This window comes from Podarcis pityusensis (assembly GCF_964106645.2).
Source record: "Podarcis pityusensis genome assembly, chromosome: 10".
Classification (NCBI taxonomy): domain Eukaryota; kingdom Metazoa; phylum Chordata; class Lepidosauria; order Squamata; family Lacertidae; genus Podarcis; species Podarcis pityusensis.
Window position 1 is genome coordinate 62,068,906 of NC_138035.1, and position 20,128 is coordinate 62,089,033.

Sequence of the window (20,128 nt, forward strand, 5' to 3'; positions counted from 1 at the left end):
CTTGGTATCATTAAGGCACACAGAGATTGTGTCAATCCTTCGCGGATTCTCACAGGTACAAATAAGTACCAGACTGCAGCAGTGTAGCGGCACACGTTTGTGCAGGATTCTGTAGACCTCATTTGGTTAAACTCTAAATTGCATTCATTTGTACCCTTTTCTCATTATTAATTACCTCTGAAATGCCCTGCCTCTGGATATTAAAACGCCCCTCTGACTTTTCTTTTGGAACATCATTTAAATATATTTTTGTTCACAGTTTTGGAATTTCTTTTAATGACAGGCACTTCCTTCGCCAATTGAGAGGCTCTTCTGAATGTGTACAGTGTGTTTGAGACAGATATATTTGGGCAGAGCAGGGGGGAGATGTATGTGTGGCCCTGTGTGTGAAGAAGTGCGGGGAGGTATGTACGTAGCTATGTGTGGTGAGAGAGATGTATATGTGGCTGTGCATATGTGAAGTGAGTGTGCTGTGTGCGAGAGAAAGTGTGGCCAACTTGTGTATTTTATCTTGCAATGGAGGAAGGAATGCTCCCTGTTATTAAACAACAGCAGCATTGTTGTGCGCCAGGGAGATTAGTATTGTTCGACCAGAAGGACATGGGTGACTTCCAAGCATGAGGTTATCTTGGGAAACGTGGAGCAGCTGTTACCACACACTATTTTTGTATTTTGCTGTGTCTCCCCCCCTCCGTGACTGCCACCCACACTTCCTTGAAATTTGAAATGGGCTCACTGGCCGAAATGGTTGCCTCTAATCCGAAATGGGTGCCTCTAATTTTTATTTGCTGTATAGCATTTTGTTTTGAAAGTGCTTTAGAAACAGTAATCATTGTTTTTACCTATGCTCTAACACAGCAGAACTTCCAGTTTCCCATCTTCTGCATCATGTGATACCAAGATCCTACACCTTCCCTGTGGACCCATCAGCGCAGTCAGCAACAGACGAAACAGCTGTACAACTGAGCGAGCTCTTATCACTCCCAGTACTGATGAAACGGTCAATCACTGCCCCTTTGGTTTCTCAGTAAGTAAAATTTAGAAGTGATCGGTCAACATTGTAGTAATAATATAGCTTGCATTGCTGGTCATATTCTTTCCTTAATGGGGAAACACACCAGTACATACATTGACCTTCTTTCCTTTTATTTGGTTAGTAAGGTAAGCAATTCAGTGACTGTTGCAACAAGAAATGTGAACTGATTCAGCAGTATATAGTTCAGATATCTATTATTGGACGGCATTCTTTAGCAGATCTTTAAACTGCAAATTTCTTCCTTTCCAGGATGGATGTGCCTCAGAGTTCTTATCCACTGTCCATTCACTTCAGAATGGGGGGGGGGGATGTTTTTCAGCCTGAGGTCTTCATGGACCCTTCACCAAAACTCCACAGACACGCACAGACACAGTAAAAACTACAAACTCGATGCTGCCATTCATCCATTATGAAGATCCCCATGTATAATCCTATTTCTTTCAGTGGAGAATCAGGGTCATACACACAAAGAACCTGAATAGAGATTTGCTTCCTTCATTGAAACTGATGGCTCTTCAAGTGGGAGAGCTCAGTATGGATTGGTCCCATTAAAAAAAAAATTAATGTGGCAAATAAAGTCAGATTTCAGAGCGTGTGGTGAAAAGCACGCAGAGCCAAGAAGGGACAGAGCAGTCTGAATGTAAGGTGCTGGACTGGATAGGGAGTCTTGTGCTCCCTTTCTTCCTCATCGGAATTTCCATGCCCTTCAGGACACTGGACAAAAAGTTCTGAACTTCTCTGCCTAGCCTAGCCTTGTGCCTTAATGGGGATGCAGATCATTCACTTGATGGAGCAGGGAAGGGAGCAATTTCCATCTGCGTCAAAGCGCTAGGTGGTAGAGGTTTAAACTTCTCTTGTCCATTTCAGAGCCTTGACGGCCTCTGCTTGGTTCTGCACACTTCCTCCCCATGCACAGTGCAAACACTACCTACCACCAGTGAAGTATTGAACGGGGCCTAATAGTGAAGGTTTGGTGTTCTGCTCTAGAATGAGAAACCGTAAAGCTTCTAGTTAGAACATAGCAGCTGTTACAGATTTTGAACAGTGCAGAAAGAATTACATGCAAGTGTAATGAACAGAGGTGACAATGGGCAACTGGGATTTCTTTCAAAGGGCATTTTCTTGACATCCTTGCTGCATCCTGTGTTTTTTGCAAGTGATTGCCAAAAGGTACCGGCCCAATAGAAGTAGATTACTTGGAGGGAGCCTATAATTTTGATTGTGGGTAAGGGATCAAAACGTTGGCCATTTTTAATTTACCCTATCCATAAAGCTAAAATGCTGTTTTACCTTTTTATGTGCTTTTTTTAAAAAAGTAACTGGTGTTTGTTTTCATTTGTTCCCAGTGTTTCACTTGTGAACAAAGCCATTGTTGACTACTATTTTGTGGAACTAAATATTGAGAAGCATTTTGGAGCACTAAGGCATTTTTTGTTGATGGAAGATGGAGAGTTTGCTCAGTCACTCAGCGATCTACTTTTTGAAAAGGTAGCAAAGGCTTTTCCTTAAACGCCTGATTCTTGACTATATATCTAGTTGCCGGCATGTGGGGAAATCATATTATATGCGTATATGCTACTAAATATAGGGATTGTGTAGCATTTGGCAGTAGTTTCAATGATCACAACCTGAACAACCTTTCTTGGACATTTTAAATAGAAGGGACTTTCTGGCTTGAACTGTGTTTGTAGGAACATTTAGAAAAATCCCATTATCTACTTTGGAAAGGTTATTCTGACAAATAAATTCTCAGTATCTAATGTGTTTTCTAATTTCAGCTTGGATCAGGACAGACACCTGGCGAACTTTTGAACCCACTAGTCCTCAATTCCATTTTAAATAAGGCTCTGCAATATAGTCTCCATGGGGACACTCACTTGGCTTCCAATCTCTCATTTGCACTGAAGTACCTTCCAGAGATGTTCAAGCCCAATGCGCCCGATGCCCTAAACTGCTTAGAACTACGCTATAAGGTGAGAAGACACACAAGAGTTGAGAAGTGAGCCGGATTTTAAAATTCCCCTATATGCGTTGCAGTTAATTGACCCTGCTTGTTCTCTGATGCTACTTAGAAATGCATTCTGTTCTGCTAACTGTGACGTAATCCTAATCTTAAACAGGCAGCGGAATATTCTGACGCCTCGGGAGGCATGCAGTCATAATAGGTTTTTTTGTTTTTTTATAGGTTGACTGGCCCATGAACATCGTCATTACTGAGAACTGCATGAATAAATATAACAAGATTTTCTCCTTCCTGCTGCAATTGAAGCATATGGTGTGGACTCTTAAGGATGTCTGGTTCCACTTAAAGCGAACTGGTAAGATAAAATCTGACTGCTTTTATTTAGCTTGAAAGCTAACCTGTTCAGAAGATTCAGATGTGAGTTAAATTTAAAGTCTCTGTGTTTCCTATTTCTACCATTATTTACTCGAATCTAATGCTCACCTTTTTTGGCCCAATTACGTTGTAAAAATTGAGGTGTGCATTAGATTCGATGGCACATTCACATTCGCCATCAAATACTTTATTTGGTTTCAAGATTCTGAAAATTAAGGTGCGCATTAGATTCGATGGTGCATTAGACTTGAGTAAATACAGTATATTCCATGAGAGTTTGATTATTCAGCAGCAAACCCATATAACTGAAGGTGAAAGCGGTTTGCTTTGACACAACAGAAGAGGTTTTGGATTCTCATCCAAATGGAGTAAAAGAAAGGCCAATTGTCTTCCAAGGGTGGTATTCCAGTTTGTTCTGTGAAATATTAATACAATAGCAAGAAAAAATAACTCCGGCTTCACCTAGTACATTGTAGGTATTGCACTATACCATATTTGAAACAGTAGAGAGGAAAAACATAACCAAGCACAAAAAGACAAATGGATATATTGATTGAGGGTGAGTTTATGAAAGCCTGTTTCAAGGAAGATCTATTTGATTTCTCATCAGGTCTCCTAGTACAGTGGTTTTCAACCAGTGTGCCGTGGCACCCTGGGGTGCCTTGAATGATAGTCAGGGGTGCCGCGGGCAACACTGGCCTCTGTCCCTCCTCACATCTCTGCCTCCCAAAGGTTTCTACAGCTGTTTGTTGCAGTGGCCCTGGCTACGAGCTCGCCAGGCAAATATTACCTCTGGGGCTGGCCAGGGGGTCCTTTGGGGCGGGCGGGGGGGAAGAGACTCACAGGTCTGGGGCTGCAGCTGCCCAGAGGACTTCCGAGGGGTGAGGAGGCTGAGGGAATACTCCATAAGGGAGGGTGTTCGAAAAAGGGTGAGAGGCAGCTGGCTCTGCAGGCAAGGGGTGACGTAACTGGGCTCCTAAGCCCCACAGGGTTGCCACAGAAAGAATGCAGTTGGTCAAGGGAGACGTGGACTCAGAAATGATTGAAAACCTCTGTCCTAGTCGTATTAAACCAGGATGGTGAATCTGTGGGCTACATACTATGACCTCCATGCTAAAAAATCTGACAGCTCCTGTGGGTCACCTGCTGTGATGCCATGCTAAGTGTTTTGTGCCCTTGCAAGACGCCTCAGAGATTTTTCTATTTTAAGAAGAGTTTAGATTCTCCCCCCCCCCCAAAGTAACTTAAAACATTTACTGACTGCCCCCATAGGCCACCTGCTACTGTGATCCCAACATATTTTTGTGGCTCTTCACAAAATTTGTTAGTAAAAACTGTGCCCGCTTTGCACCTTGGCTGCTTCTGCTTTGGCATGCTGGCCAAGAGTGGCGGTCCTTTTTCAGGCGCTACGAGCCATCCTTGTCGTTTTGGTTTTTCAGCTCTGGTAAAGCATGCATCCAACTCAGTTCAATTTCGACAGCTCCAGCTTTATAAGCACGAAATGCAGCACTTTGTGAAAGTTATTCAAGGCTACATTGCCAACCAAATCCTGCACGTGACGTGGTGTGAATTTGGAAATAAACTGTCTTCTGTGGGGAACTTGGAGGAAATCTACAGAACGCATGCTGACTACCTCAACAAAGCCATCTTCCGGTAAGACGATTCTTTAACATAGCGTTTCAATTTGCCTTCCCTTGTCTGCATGTAGAGATGGACAATTCTCCTGTAACTAGACAGTTGGGTGGGCGTGTCTTTTCTTTTATAGGCTTCTGTCACCAGTTCTGCTGCCACTGTGATGTAGACAGCGAGAGGAACTAGTAGGCCCCACCACTTAGGCATTGCAAATATGGGAACTTGGGCAAAGGGCTAAGGAGAGTTGCACTTTGCTTTCAACATATTTGCAACATCTGAGAAAGAGAACCAGACCAATTCTCTCACAGACTGCACAATGCCTCTCACTTCACCCAGCTTATGGACTGAGGAAGGGAAAAGTGAAGTGGGAAGGAGCAGGAAGATGGAGACAGAAATGTCTCCGAGGGCCAAAGCAGGGAAATTACAGCACAGAGGAGAGCAGAAAGACCTAAACCTCTAAGCCCAGCCCCTTGGTATGGATGCATATTGTCCCTCCCCAATTATCAGACTAATCGTTTGAGGAGAGGGTGATAGGGAAGCTTTTAATGTTTAATAGACTACTGTATTTTAATATTTTGTTGGAAGCCACCCAGAGTGGCTGGGGAAGCCCAGCCAGATGGGCTGGGTATTATTATTATTAATAATAATAATAATAGGAAGAAGATACCCACACCCACAGCTGGTCTGCATGGATCATTTATGGAGGGTGTCTGTGCGTGTCTTTGTGCATTTGCTGTGGATGGAATGCCACACCCCCAATTAGCAGGGCTGGGCGATAACTGTGAGCCAGAGTGACAGGGGGCTTGTTGAAGCAGAGGGAAGAACAAGCTGTATTGCAGCTTGTTTCTCCCTCTGCAGCGGTATCAGGGCAGACTGCGATTGCGGTTTCACTCAACAGTATATCGCTGGGGAAACGTCCATTGCTCATGAGTCCCAGCACCCAGCTGCCACTTGTTTTTCCCTCAATGCACTGGGTGCTGGAAGCAGAGGGACTCAGGAGGCAGCAGTTTCACCAGCGATACACTACTGAGTGAATCTGTCATCGCAATCTTCCCCTAATACCGGTCGTAGGCGATATATAGGCCAGGCCCACCCCCTGGGCAAATGCATCTCTGACTTACAGTAGCAGTCTGAAACAAGCTAAGCCTTAGTAAATGCTATATAGTACCTGGCTGCATCTAGTCCATCAAAATGTTATTTAGGATAGCTATATCCTAGTACTGAAAGGTAAGAAGATACAAAGGACACAAATTCACTATATAACTGGCATGTTGTCTTTCCTATCCAAAACGATTCAAAAATTGCATCTGCAATCAAACCTCAGCAGGCATGTTTTTTAAGATGCTCCTAAACATTGCTGCAGATGAAAAGTATTGCTGCTTGCTAACTTAATATCAAAACCATCTCTTTTCTTTTGACAGAGGATTGTTGACTGAAAAGGCAGCCCCTGTAATGAACATTATTCACAGCATCTTCAGCCTCATTTTAAAGTTCCGTAGCCAGTTAATCTCTCAGTCGTGGAGTTTCGATACCAGCAAACAAATGGCTGTTCATCCCAACTTTGGCTTAATGCAGCAGTCTTATAACACCTTCAAGTACTACTCCCATTTCTTATTCAACGGTAAGACTTCTGTTGTTGCAAGGATGGGAACCTGGGGGCTGTCCCTAAACTCCCCATCAGCCTCTGATAGCATGGCCGATGGTAAGGGATGATGGAAGTTGTAGTCTAGCAACTTCTGGTGGAGGGGCACAGTTTCCCCAATTTTGGGGTATTGCAAAGATGTGTTTATACTCAGTTTGGAAATAAAAACATCCTCTGCACAGGACAGCTGGGAAGTCTTAGTGTTTCTTGGCAAGTTTGCTTAGTGCAGAGACTCAGGAAAAGCTTTCTTCTGCTTTTCTGAGTTTTCAAGGTCTAGGGATGGGGCAACAGGACATGAGCCGGGTGATATTTCAGTTCATCATCTGAAACCAGTGTGAAGTTCAGATCAAAATACTGGTTTCACACTTTCTGAGCTGCCAATACATTGCGGCTCCCTGGCTACCACCAGCACAGCACATTCCTGCGCTGTGCTGGCGGCTGGCAAGCTGCAATGTCTTGCCAGCTTAAATTACCTGCCTGCATGCTTGCCTTTGCCCAAGCAAGCAGGGTGGGCCCAGGAGGAGAGAGGCACTTGCACTGGCAAAGACAAACGTGCAAAAGGAACAACTTCTCATGTTTCCTCTGCTGGGGCTGGGCTGCAGAGGGAGGTGGGGAGTGGGCAGGAGCTCCTTTGCCCAAGCAAGTGGGCAGCTTCCTTCCCTTTCTCCTGGTCGCTTCTCCCTCCACAGCCCAGCCACTTTCTCAGCCTTTTCCAGTGGTATTTCAGACATCGTGATACATCACTATATTGTGATGGTTAACTGGTGATATTTCACGCCCAGTCCTAGTCGTGACTGTGTTCCCATTATTTTAAACCAGCCCTCCCCAACCCAATATGCTTCAGATGTTGTTTGACTGCAATTCCTGTCAGCTCTGACCAGCAGGATCAATGTCATGTCTGAAGCAGGCCATTGTGTAAAGCTTGCATGATCTTCAACAGGAAGAGCTGCACCTATAGAAGATAACATAGGTTACCTTACATTGGGGTCAGGCTACTTGTCCATCTTGCCCAGTATTTGTCTCCTCTGGCTGGCAGTACTGTCCAGAATTGCAGACACAGATCTTTAACATCGCTAGCTTCCTGGATGCCAGAGATTGAACCTTGGCCTGTTGGCATGTAGAGGATGTGCTCTGCTATAGTCCTTCCACTTGGCGTTCTGCTTTCAGTCCTACGTATGTTTGCTCAGAATCTGGTGTGCTCAACAGACCTTGCAGCAGTTGTAAGCGAAATCTGTAGAGTACTGTGCTTAATTGAGTTTGTTAGCATGGGCAAGTGAAATAATATTTATGATAAAAGAGAGAGCAGATGCCTAAAGTGTTCTTGGTTGGAACCTGTAAAAACGAATAGGCTCAATTGAAATGAAACCTCTGCTAGGACAAATATCATTGAGCTTGAGCACACTGTTGAGAGAGGAATATCAGAGGGACAGAGATTTGAGGCTGACCGATCTGTTTATCTCTTGCCATATTAAACAAGTGTTTTATTTTCTCTTCTTACAGTAGTAACTAAGCTTGTAAACAGGGGGTACCAGCCTCACCTGGAAGATTTCCTGTTGCGAATCAACTTTAATAACTACTACAAAGACAACTGAGCTTTCTTAAAATACATCGCAAACCAGTGATAGAAAAGACTCAGCTACGTGTTTTCATTACCTGGCACACTGAAAGCTGCCAGTGTCAAGATGCTTCTGTAAAGAAAAAGCATGTTTATCAAAGACAATTGAAGGATAGAACGGGATCCATGGAAAATATCATCATAACTAGGAAGATAACGTCATTCCGCCCTGCTTAGCATGGTAGAAGTTTTTATTCTCCTCTGTGCTGCAAAGCATGCTGCCAAGTTGCCGATACAGCAATATGTGCATTAGTGTAAATTTGTTAATGTGTATATTTTTCCTAGTAGCATTGTGAAATCTTCTCATGTAAATGTGTAAGAAATAAAAAGCAAAGCAGAAACCTACCACTTGGTCGTCAGCAGTGTGTATTACTAACATCACGCTCAGAAAGCAGATTGAGAATAAGAGCAGCAACCCAGTGGAACAGGAAGTAAAGCACAGCTAGTGATGGCCACAGACTCAAGGTTATAACTGGAATGAATCAATCGGTTTATTGGTGTACAAAGCTTAACGGCCTTATGAAATCTGAAAAAAAGCAAATGGCATATTCTGAAAATTGAAGGAAATAAAGCAACAAAGGAATGTGATATAAATTGCATTGCATAAACCAATTCATGGTTTAATGGAATACACTAATCATTGCATTAACAACAGCAATCAGAGTTAATGACATTGTCTCCTAAATTCCTCCAGCCCATATAGTTGTAAAACCCAAATTCTAAATTCTAGCTTTGGTAACAGCACACTTTTATCCTCTCTAGGACAGTAGGGTAAGGTTTTTGCGGCCTCCATTCAGCTGGGCAAAGCATACAAAGCTGAGCAGATATCAAGCAACAGTAATAAACACCCCTACCCACTTACAAAACACACAAAAAACTAGCTTGGTTCTTGTGTGCAATTCTTTTGCCCAGGAAGAAAATGGTGGGGGAGCGAGATGTTCATCCGAGCAGCACAGAAAACGGCTGGTTTTTGCCAGGAGGGGAAATTCCATAAACTCTGAAATTTGGTGCAACTATTTGGGGAATAATCAAAGAGAGAAATTAACTGGTGGGGAGCTGTTGCACTGCTAAGGCACAGGTGACACATCTCTACTGTCTTGCCTGTTACTAAGCAAAGTCTTTAATTTTACTTCCCTCTTTTTCATCCTCTCTTTGCATTGGGGTTTGATGGAAATATGGGTGTGTTCCTAGCTAATTTGTTCTACAGGGGACAGTAGAAGTATATCTAGGATTATGACTACACTAAAATATATGTTCCTTATTACTGAAATGGTTTTGGCAAAAAGGGAGGGGAAGGGGGGACTACGTCTACTGAAAAACTAGAAAGACTTCGACAATCAATTGCAGAAACTTCATTTCTTAGATCAGTCAGACTTGCTACTTGATTATATGTTGCATACACAGTGATTTGCAACTAAGCGGTTGACATTCATAGTAACACAGGGATGGTTTAGTACTAAAACTGCTGCAGAAAGGGAAACGAACTCGCAAGCCATCTCAGGCTGGAGAGTCTGACATTGCTACAGCTAAGTACATTTTATCTTGAGTTCACTAAATAGCAGTGAATCAATATTACGCCATGTTTTCCAGTACACACCAGATACCCAACCTCTACAGCTGTCTTTGGGATGCCACATCCCGTTGAGATCCGCCATGCCGCAGTTACTGAACCACCACCCAGAACCGTAGAGCTCGCCAGCGCAGCTGTCAAATGCCTCATCGTCCACAAAACACGGGCCACAGTCATCATTGTCACTATCAACCGCACTGAAGAAATTGCCATCTTGATTCTCAGAGGGTTCACGCCCTCTGAATGCATCTCCTAAACCAAGAAAAAAACCCCTAAATTTTAGTCTCATTAATTGCCTGCATCAGGGCATTTGGGGCAAAGAGAGGCAAATTCTTATTGGCTTACTGGTATAATTTGTTTTACATCAAGCGTTGTCCACAGTACTTCTGCTTTTATATTTTTGGTAAAATCAAATTCTAACTGCCATAACCCTGGGGATGTCAACATGACAACACACCAAAACAAATACATTTTTAAAAGAACAGCAGGCTGTTCTTGAAGCTTTTACAAATTGTATTGAACTCCTTGGTGATTTAACACACCTTTTTACAATCTTAACCACGCTGTGATTAGGAGGTGTCAGTCTAGAGCAGCTGGCATTCTCCACTTGGCTCTGAAACTGCCTTATGGTAACTAAAATGCCCTTGCAAAATATAGTATGAATCAAATTACCAGGTGTTTGCTTCAAGGTAAAGGTAAAGGGACCCCTGACCATTAGGTCCAGTCGTGACCGACTCTGGGGTTGCGACACTCATCTCACTTTATTGGCCGAGGGAGCCGGTGTACAGCTTCCGGGTCATGTGGCCAGCATGACTAAGCCGCTTCTGGCGAACCAGAGCAGTGCATGGAAATGCCGTTTACCTTCCCACTGGAGCGATACCTATTTATCTACTTGCACTTTGACGTGCTTTCGAACTGCTAGGTTGGCAGGAGCAGGGACCGAACAACGGGAGCTCACCCCGTTGCGGGGATTCGAACCGCCGACTTTCTGATTGGCAAGTCCTAGGCTCTGTGGTTTAACCCACAGCGCCACCCGCGTCCCAACGCAGCCCTAAATTTGTATTGTTTGGTTATCTGAAGAAAAGCAACAAGAGTAGTATGGGCTGAAGCAAGTATGGGGAGCCTTCAGTCCTTCAGAAGTTACTGAACTACAAGGCTCATTAGGTCAAGCAAGCATCGTTATTAAAGGTTGATGAGAGATATAGGGAAGCAACATTTAAAGGACCAAAAGCTTCCCGCACATGAACTGAAGGCGTAGAAGTGGTAAGGTGTCCCTTAAACTGCCAGAACCTGTGTAGCATCTAAATGGAAGCAACTGGAACAGTCACCTTCACAATACTGTATACCCACACTCTTTGTTCTCTCCCCTTTAAAATAATTGTATAATTCTTATTTTTTACCAAATATAAAATCTATGAACAGATAGAACCCAACTGGGACCATTGCACTCATTTAAGTATTTTGATCCAGAAGATGATTTTCAGAGCGATTTCCCTTTTTGCCCTGCAGACCCTCCATTTTCCACTGTGTCCTGGGGAGGGGGTTCCCCAGATCATGTAAGCTGTTTTTCTAGGGGGTGCTAGGGGAAGGGAGAATCAGCAAAAATTACCTCTCCCATTAGAAGAGGCATCCCTTGGATCAAAATCAATTTTGAAAGTGCAGTTGGGTAAGGACCATATATGAGTTGCGTGTACATTTCCCCTTTCCTTTGTATTAAAATTATTTTCAATTGCAAAATGTACCGATACCTCTTTCGACTTATTGCTAAAATTATGCTTATATCCAGCCACTACACACCTATCTAAAGGCAGCTGTATTTATTTAAAACCATGAATGCATTGCTACCAGGCCAGAGTGCCTCTAAGTGGCTACAATGGCTCTGGAAGGTTAATCCTGCCTGAAGCTGCTTCAGTAAAATCAGAATTTTATTCCAGGGGTGCAACCTACCAATAATGTCTTTGTTTTCCAGCTTACTTGGTTCTGGACCCGATTTTGAGAGATGCTAAACTGGTAAACATGGGAGTCATTGCACACATCATCACTGAATCTCTTACCCACATTCCCTCTGTATTGTCCCAAAGAAAGGCGGTATTTTTCATCTTCGTTGCCAATTTCGAAGGTCTTGTATACAGCATAGCCTTTCTTTCCTTCACAGTTTCTCATGTCCACTCGGAGCTCGCATTTTTTGTCTCTCTGGTGGGTCAGAGCATGAATGTAGACAAGCCCTAGCCAATGTTCAACTGGAAAATATAAAGTTGTGTTTTCATGTATCCATCGCCAACTGTACATCATCTTGAATGCAAGGAAATAAACACCTGCAGTTTTGAGAGCCACAACAGTTTTCAGCTTCCTACTTTTTACTTAGGGACGTGGGTGGCGCTGTGGTCTAAACCACAGAGCCTAGGGCTTTTCTATTGGAAGGTCGGCAGTTCAAATCCCCGCAACGGGGTGAGCTCCCGTTGTTCAGTCCCAGCTCCTGCCAACCTAGCAGTTCGAAAGCACATCAAAGTGCAAGTAGATAAATAGGTACCGCTCTGGCGGGAAGGTAAGGGCATTTCTGTGCGCTGCTCTGGTTCGCCAGTAGCGGCTTAGTCATGCTGGCCACATGACCAGAAAAACTGTCTGCAGATAAATGCCAGCTCGCTCAGCCTGTAAAGCGAGATGAGTGCTACAACCCCAGAGTCGTCCACGACTGGACCTAACGGTCAGGTGTACCTTTACATTTATTTTCTGCTTGTGTGTACATGGGAAAGGAGGCTTTTGAATGTGGAAGGTCCCAGGTTCAATCCTTGCCACCTCTTGAAAATAATTAGGTGGCAAAATGGGATGGGGCAAAAGACCTCTGCCTGAGACCTTTGAGAAATGCTGCACATGTAGGTTGGTTGTTGAAGTCAATCAATAAGATCCATTTGTGCACATATTGTGACGTCTAAAAGTAAGTCCACAGATCAAAAGATTTTAGTTGAGGGGAATAATTTACTTACATTCAACATGGCCAAATCCTTTTTCGTATTCAGACATCCATCTCCGAAAGTTCTCCGGTCCACCATACACCCCTTGTCCATCGCGTCGCTGGATAATAGTCCATCCACCATCATATCTCTTTTCACAGAATACCTAGAAATTTACGTTGGTAGGTAACTGATCTGAATTACAGGATCCTAAACACAATTGACTATCAAAAGTGGGCAAAGGCAGCCAGATGGCTTTCCTTAGGAGTGCATGAGCTGTGGCACCACCATCCTGGCACTCGCCCATCAAAACTCCTGCAAAGTCTGACCAGAGACAACAGGAGTCTAGGGCTCACCTGTATGTACAAAGGCAGGCCTTAAGGTAACCTGAGGCTGTTTAGGACTTTTCAGGTTAGTATCAGCCAGAATCTGAAGCCAGAAACCAATAGGTAACCAGTGAACCTGGTGTTGGTTCAGTGTAATATGATTCAGCCATGCTGCACTAACCAACAATCTTATGACTGTATTTTGAACCAACTGGAGTTTCCAAAATGTCTTTAAAGACACCCCTATGGAAAGAACATTGTAACCAACTTGGATGCAATTAGGGTACGAGTCAGAATTGCCTTCACCAGGTATGGCCAGACCTGGCAAACCAGATGAAACTTATAAAATATGGCCACAAGCACAACTTGAATATTCAAGGACAATGGTGGTTCCAGATGTACACCTAAGCTGCACACTTGACCTTTCAGAGGAAGTTTGGAGGCAGGTTGTACATCACCTGCCAGTTCTCTCAATTGACTGAATTAAGTTCTCCTTCCCCCCTGCCAATACCAGTTCCAGACATTAGTTCAAGTTTCCAATGCCTCTCCGGGATCAGATTATGGAAGTAAGAGGTAGAGCTGTGTGCCATCAGTATACAGGTCCAGACCTCCAGATCATGCAAGTGTTCAGAAGACAAGGCGTTTGTAAAAACGGGTGCTCTCAATAACACTTCATCATAAATGGAACCTGCGGCTCAGAATGTAATTGTAGAACCATACCTTACCTCAAAAGACTTATGAAAATGCTTTGGTTTGATCCTGTAAACTCCGCTGGGGAGAGATGCATTGGCAGCAAATATTGCTGTGCAATCAGGTCCTGTAATGGAAAGAATGAGCAAGGTTGATGAGACTCCTGCGGCTCAGAATGAGTGAACAGCAAAATGGAGCCCTGGAATTAATGGCAGAAGCCGGCTGGTAATAAGGCGGAACCTGATGGAATAAGGGCAAAGTTCAGTAGTACCTGATGAGAGTCAAGGGAAGTGGGTGGCTAGGCTTAGGGATATATAAATCTGTCAGTTTCAGTTTCTCGGGGTTTCTTCCCATCTTGAGTTCAGTTCTCTACATTTCTATATCAACTAACAAAATTTCTTTTTAAAAAATCCTTTTGAAAATGCACCAGCGTTTAAGTGTTAATTTCTCCCAGTATGCACACTGATATGCTGTTTTGCCTAATACATACATTTTAGTCAATCCATTTAATACATGCTTTTATGCACACTGAACCTTAGTGTATGCATTTTTGCACAAATTACTAGGCACTGCAAAACTAATGGAGTGCAATTTTCAAAGGCTGGATGTGTCTCAGTTCCTCTGTTGTTTTCGAAATTGTGGTTCATCTTTATATGTGAACTGAAGATAAATCCTTCCCCATCCCTAGCTGTGCTTGAGGGAAGTGGGGTGAAGCAAATGGCAAAAAGTAATTACTAATTGCATCCAAATATATAATTACCTATTCTGGTATATTCTGGGATATTATGAGCCAAGCATGATTTGTTTCAGAAACTTGGGAATTCATGCATTCAACTGAACTTCCAAAAACTCTTCCCCGATAGTGTAGGTTTCTTAGTTAGAAATATATTCAGCCAATGTGTGCAGAATCTCCTGCCAGACCTTCCTGTTAAAGATGCAAAGTTTAGGGATGAAGCTGGCAGAGATGGAGACACTGGAGGCTGAGATAGCATGTGTGGGCCCAATTCTTCCTCCATGGGTTTTCCAGTGAACACCCAAATAAGATTTAAAGTGTGAGAGACCAGTTTCGTAGCCTCCTCTTGCTCCTAGTTTTTCAGCTGTAACTGTATCTAGCTCGGATAAGATCACAGGCCCAAACGATCCATCTTGTTTTCTTAAGGCTGACGATACTTAAGCAAAAATCTGAACCAGGAATTTTGTGAATTGGCCATATTTTGTCTTAGACCCTGACACAGCCTGTGTGAATTTCCTCCCTGGTCCTTGAAGGATCAAACAGCGGCACTTAATTTCAGAGTGATGCAGCACATAGGAATAGCTTCCATTAAGTGCTGTTAATGAAATGTGACTCATCTGCAGCAGTACATGGAGAGAAGAGTAAGAAATCATTCTCCAGCTCTTTTCCTTCCTTATTACCTCTGCTATCAGCCGCTTTTCTGACTGAAGTGTACATCAAGGAATAAGATCTCTAGCAGCCAATGCTTGCAAAGGCCATCAAAACCACCAAAACACTATATAAGACTTAATTAAAAAACAAACAATCCTGCCCCCCACTATATCACGTCTTGCCCTGTTTTTCGCAATAACCAAAGTCTCCTGTGTTTTCACCACTTAGCTTCCTCTTAAAACTGGTTACAGGAAATAAAGAGGCTCTGCATTGCAGGGGTTAGGCTAGATGACCCCTGGGGTCCCTTCCCAACTCTACAAACAATTATATGACTCTCCATTCAGTTTCTTTTATAAGACATCTGAAGGCAGCCCTGTTTAGGGAAGTTTTTGATATTTAATGCTGTATTGTTTTTAACACTCGATTGGAAGCCACCCAGAGTGGCTGGGGTATAAATAATAAATTTATTATTATTATTAGCTATTGTGAATCAAGGCCCCAGTCACACACTTTATCAAACAGGGATGTGCCCCCACATTGTATGAAAATAAGGTTAATGATCATTAAAATATGAACAACAACAACAACAAAACACCTACCTTGAACTGCCCGTCGTGGTTGTGCCTGCAGAGATCAAATTATGTTTATATTAGACCGCTGGAAACACTACTGTTGTAAAAACGGAATTTTCTAATTTTACTTATGTACAAAGTTAAAAACCATTCCTGTGTCTTCATGCAAAAACATCTCCCCCTCCAACCCCCCCGACTGCTGTACAAAAGTTTATATTTGAGATAAGCAGACCTTACACCAGTGCTGTCTTTCATTTTGCAAAAAGGTGGAAATCTGCAACTCCCTTGCACCTTTTTGCCACAGGACTGCTCTCCTTCCTCTTCCTCTCTCTCTCTCTCTCTCTCAGCTCAGCCTTCCCCAATCTGTGGCCCTCCAGGTGATGTTGGACTCAAATTTTCAGCAGCACAGCCAATGGCCAGGAAGCTGTAGTTCAACAGCTGGAGGGGATCAGGCTAGGGATTGTTGCTCTAGCAGTTTCACCTGGAGGACAGCCGGCAAACTGAGTTTTTAAAGGGGTATTTCCAGATGAAAAGAAGTTATTTCCACTCCAGTTAGGTAACTTGTGAGGCAGTCTTCTTTATCGAAGACTGGCATTCAGAATAAACTCCTTCTGCCACATTTCCTCTGATCCATTCTCTGCTGTTTCCATACTGCCAGAGGCATCGCAGCCAGACAGTAAAAGGGAGGCCCAGTCAAAGAAGTAAAGCGTCAATATTTGGTTTTTCTGCTTCAACCTGGGGTGGGGAATCTCTGGATCGGGGATCAGCTGTGGTCCTCCAGGCCTCTCTATCCCACTCTATCTCACCCTCCCTAAGACACATCCCCTCTTCCCAGACCACCCCCTTCCCCAGGCCTGTTCCACACCCTCCTCAAGTGCCTCCACCTTGCTGGAATGTGTCCCTGAACCATGGTAATGCCTCCTGCTTACCTGGCGAAGAGCCACATCCTTTGCTCTACCTGCTTTTGCATCTGGCTCCAGTCCCAGAAGGTCCCCCACAACGTGACCCTCAAATGGACAAAAAATTCCCTGCCCTTGGGCTTCAACAAAAGTGACAATGTATTTGTTTACTACCTTTGTCCCGGCTTGCTGAAAATCCAGAATTAATAAAAACCCTGCAATGCTCTTGATCTGGAAACACAGGTTCATTCTCGTAACTGAAATAAATAATAATACAGTATAGCTATTGCTTTCCATAGCAAAGTTCAGCTTATATTTTAGAAACCATAGAATCACTACAGCACATACTTGTGGTTCCCAGTTAGCTAACTACTGCAGGCCCCTTGTTTTTCAAAAGCCAAGCCATGGACCCCTTTTGAAAATGCTGATATCTCTGTGGTAGCTTTTGGCTAATTTACTATGGCAGTTCCCTAAGAACAGGGTTGACAGTTGTCGGAGGAAACTTGGTTATCAAAATACGGGTACCTGAATGTCTTGCTCCTTATGGCAAACATACACAGTTTTAATCTGGGGGACGGGGACAACATTGGGGGGAGCTCTAATTTCGCCTTCCTAGTGCCAGGATAGAGAGCTGGTCCAGTGAGAGTCCAGGCTGGTCCAGTGAGAGCTGGACCATAAAGAAGGCTGATCGCTGAAGAATTGATGCTTTTGAATTATGGTGCTGGAGGAGACTCTTGAGAGTCCCATGGACTGCAAGAAGATCAAACCTCTATTCTGAAGGAAATCAGCCCCGAGTGCTCACTGGAAGGACAGATCCTGAAGCTGAGACTCCAATATTTTGGCCACCTCATGAGAAGAGAAGAATCCCTGGAAAAGACCCTGATGTTGGGAAAGATGGAGGGCACAAGGAGAAGGGGACGACAGAGGACGAGATGGTTGGACAGTGTTCTCAAAGCTACCAGCATGAGTTTGACCAAACTGTGGGAGGCAGTGGAAGACAGGAGTGCCTGGCGTGCTCTGGTCCATGGGGTCACGAAGAGTCGGACACGACTAAACGACTAAACAACAACAACAGTGCCAGGTGGGTCTAAGGCGAGCCAGCAGCTAGGAACCAGGAGCCATGAGGCCAGCAAGCCAGTCAGGACCAAGGAGAAGTCATAATTGTAGGGGAAGCTAGGTGGCAAGAGTCAAGGATCAAGCTTAGACTGAAGTCAGAGGCAGAGGATCAACCTGGAAGTGGGGTTAAGGAGCAAGCCAGAGACCTTGCTGCTCAAGCAAAGCTCAGGTAGAACAGGAAGTTCTCTTACAATCCTTCCAGTTCAGGTGAATTCAACAGTGAGTATAGAGGGCAGTCCAGGGCCTGATGGTACATTTTAAATGTGGTAAATGCTGCTCACAAACTCCCACATCACATTTAAATTAGCCCTATGGTAAAAACCCCAGATTCACAATACTATATCCACAAGGAAGAATTCTGTCAAGGAAACAGAAGGAGAGTCATTAGGGGACATTAATGGCAAGTGAATAAAGAGGGGCAGGACATCTCCATTAATTACCAGAATTACATGTTTATAAAAAGAATCAGAGGGATGCTGCAACTAGCAAATCTAGGATCATACAGAAGCGTTAACCTCATTTTGTCTCTGAAATGTAAGACTGGTCATGGATCATCCAACAACAGAGGCAAATAACAGTCATGACTGCTCTTATAACATTTTACAGTTATAAATTTGCTGGTGTGATGAGTGTCTGTGTATGCCTGTCTGGTCACCGATTTGGCACAGACAATGCGAGTTACACTGCGTCAAGAACTAAACGGGGAGAGGAGGAAATAAGAGACCAGATCCTATGTATTTCTCTGCAAACATGTAATCCACTTCCCACTTACCTGGAAGTAAACTAGACTGAACACAATGGGACTTACTTCAGAGTAGGTATGTACAGGATGGTGCTATGAAGTTCCTTCTCCCCAATGCTAAGACTAAGAATGGCTATTAAACAGGAAAAACGACAGACAGCAAATACTCTCCACTATGCATAAAATCCCTCCAGATTCACATTAGCAGAACAAGATTTTTGAACAACCCCCCCCCCCAAAAAAAAACCCCACACACAACCTTGTTAGTGAAACCTTTGTCTCAGGTCCACACCCAAGCACACTTGATCACCTTTCCAGTAGGATTTCCAGAAGGGGAAGGCTGTGTTACTTTGCTGCTACAAACCCAACAGAATGTCTAACGGCAACTTAAAGACTAACAAATGCATTATGGCATAAGCTTTTGTGGACCAGAGCCCACTTCAGCAGATGCATTATCCTAAATTAGCAGATAAATTGGCTGGGTGGGCAGCAGGGGGAGGAGCGGAGAAGGAATTGAGGTTATAGTGAGGTTAAAGGCAAACACAAAAAGTGAGGTTACAGGTAAGCACAAAAAGTACAGACTGTGACAATTACACTTAATGTAATTGTCACAGGCTGTACTTTTTCTGGTTTCCGCTAATCTCATTGTTTACAACCTCTACCTCTCTCCCAAAGCATCTGTATAGACCTGCCAGTTTAGCCTAGCAACATATCTGTACAAAAACAAATGCCTTAAGTAAATCATTAAACTTGGACCCAAACTTAGTCAAGCTTAGAGTAAACGTACTGGAATTAATAGAGCCGAATAGTTACAACTAACTTCAATCCCATTGGTTTCAGTGGGTCTACTCAGTGCCTAAATCTGGATCCAAACAGTCTTCCAGGTAGTTCCACAAATCTCTGTTGTTATTTCCCCCAGTAGATGACAATAGATCTCTTTCTGAGACAAGCAGCTCCTAGATATGGTACAGATGTGTGCAAATGAGACCCAAAATGCAATGACTGTTCTTCATATACAATGTATTTATGGCAATATATGGCTAGAACGAAAGGAAATATGGCTAATTGGAAAATACTAAGTTTCTACTTATGTGCCATTTCTGATAAATGTCTCTTTATGAATAATGGGGCGGGACCATTTGTTGCAAGGCAAAGGTACAAATGTGTAAATAATTACTGATATTTTAATGCTGATGTCCAGTTGTATTTCATTGCATCTGGGACTGCAGAAGCAAAGGGGAAAGGGCCTCCATTGGGGAAAAGAAAAGAGCCAACTGCTATGCTGGCAAAAATGCCAACAAGGGAAGATCAGCCTGACCCCAACTGCATATAAACACCCATTCATAACTCACCACCTATAGAAATGCTCTCTTCCCATCTTCTCTCTTTTTCCTGCATGTCATTGTGAGCCTGATTGTCAGTGCCTATCTTTCTCTCTCTAAAAAAACGACACAAGCCTTTTTTGGGAGACAATCCTCTGAAAAGTGGGGTGAAATACAGTAAATAAGTAATTAACAAAGATCCAGAAACTTCAGCATTGGATTTTTCAGAAATATCATGACTGTGAGTAGTGAACATTTTAATCATTTCTTGGATTTCTTAGTCTAAAAATAAC

At 43.4% G+C, this 20,128-nt stretch overlaps 2 protein-coding genes across 5 annotated transcripts in view; one reads left to right on the forward strand and one right to left on the reverse strand.

Moving 5' to 3' along the window:
• Positions 1-8,608, forward strand: part of TUBGCP6 (tubulin gamma complex component 6) — a 33,481-nt gene extending 24,873 nt beyond the window's left edge. For both annotated transcript variants that reach the window (XM_081023426.1, XM_081023425.1), the window contains exons 20-26: positions 859-1,027; positions 2,383-2,524; positions 2,815-3,009; positions 3,222-3,354; positions 4,814-5,027; positions 6,428-6,627; positions 8,149-8,608. In XM_081023426.1, coding sequence (XP_080879552.1) covers positions 859-1,027; positions 2,383-2,524; positions 2,815-3,009; positions 3,222-3,354; positions 4,814-5,027; positions 6,428-6,627; positions 8,149-8,240 — 1,145 coding nt within the window. In that variant the 3' untranslated portion in view covers positions 8,241-8,608. The remainder of the gene's footprint in view (positions 1-858; positions 1,028-2,382; positions 2,525-2,814; positions 3,010-3,221; positions 3,355-4,813; positions 5,028-6,427; positions 6,628-8,148) is intronic.
• A 21-nt stretch (positions 8,609-8,629) lies between these two features.
• On the reverse strand, positions 8,630-20,100 carry LOC308486677 (angiopoietin-related protein 5-like; the record flags this gene model as incomplete). Of its 3 annotated transcripts, XM_081023819.1 has the most annotated exons (8): positions 8,630-8,789; positions 9,861-10,085; positions 11,888-12,073; positions 12,818-12,950; positions 13,836-13,927; positions 15,784-15,808; positions 16,830-16,912; positions 19,866-20,100. In XM_081023819.1, 8 exons carry the CDS (start codon positions 20,098-20,100, stop codon positions 8,755-8,757), a joined length of 1,014 nt encoding a protein of 337 aa, XP_080879945.1. In that variant the 3' UTR covers positions 8,630-8,754. The 3 variants fall into 3 exon arrangements, with proteins under 3 accessions (XP_080879945.1, XP_080879944.1, XP_080879946.1); XM_081023818.1 differs by lacking the exon at positions 8,630-8,789 and having other exon boundaries at positions 9,686-10,085; XM_081023820.1 differs by lacking the exon at positions 8,630-8,789 and having other exon boundaries at positions 9,686-10,085; positions 19,301-20,037.
• Positions 20,101-20,128: the final 28 nt, after the last annotated feature.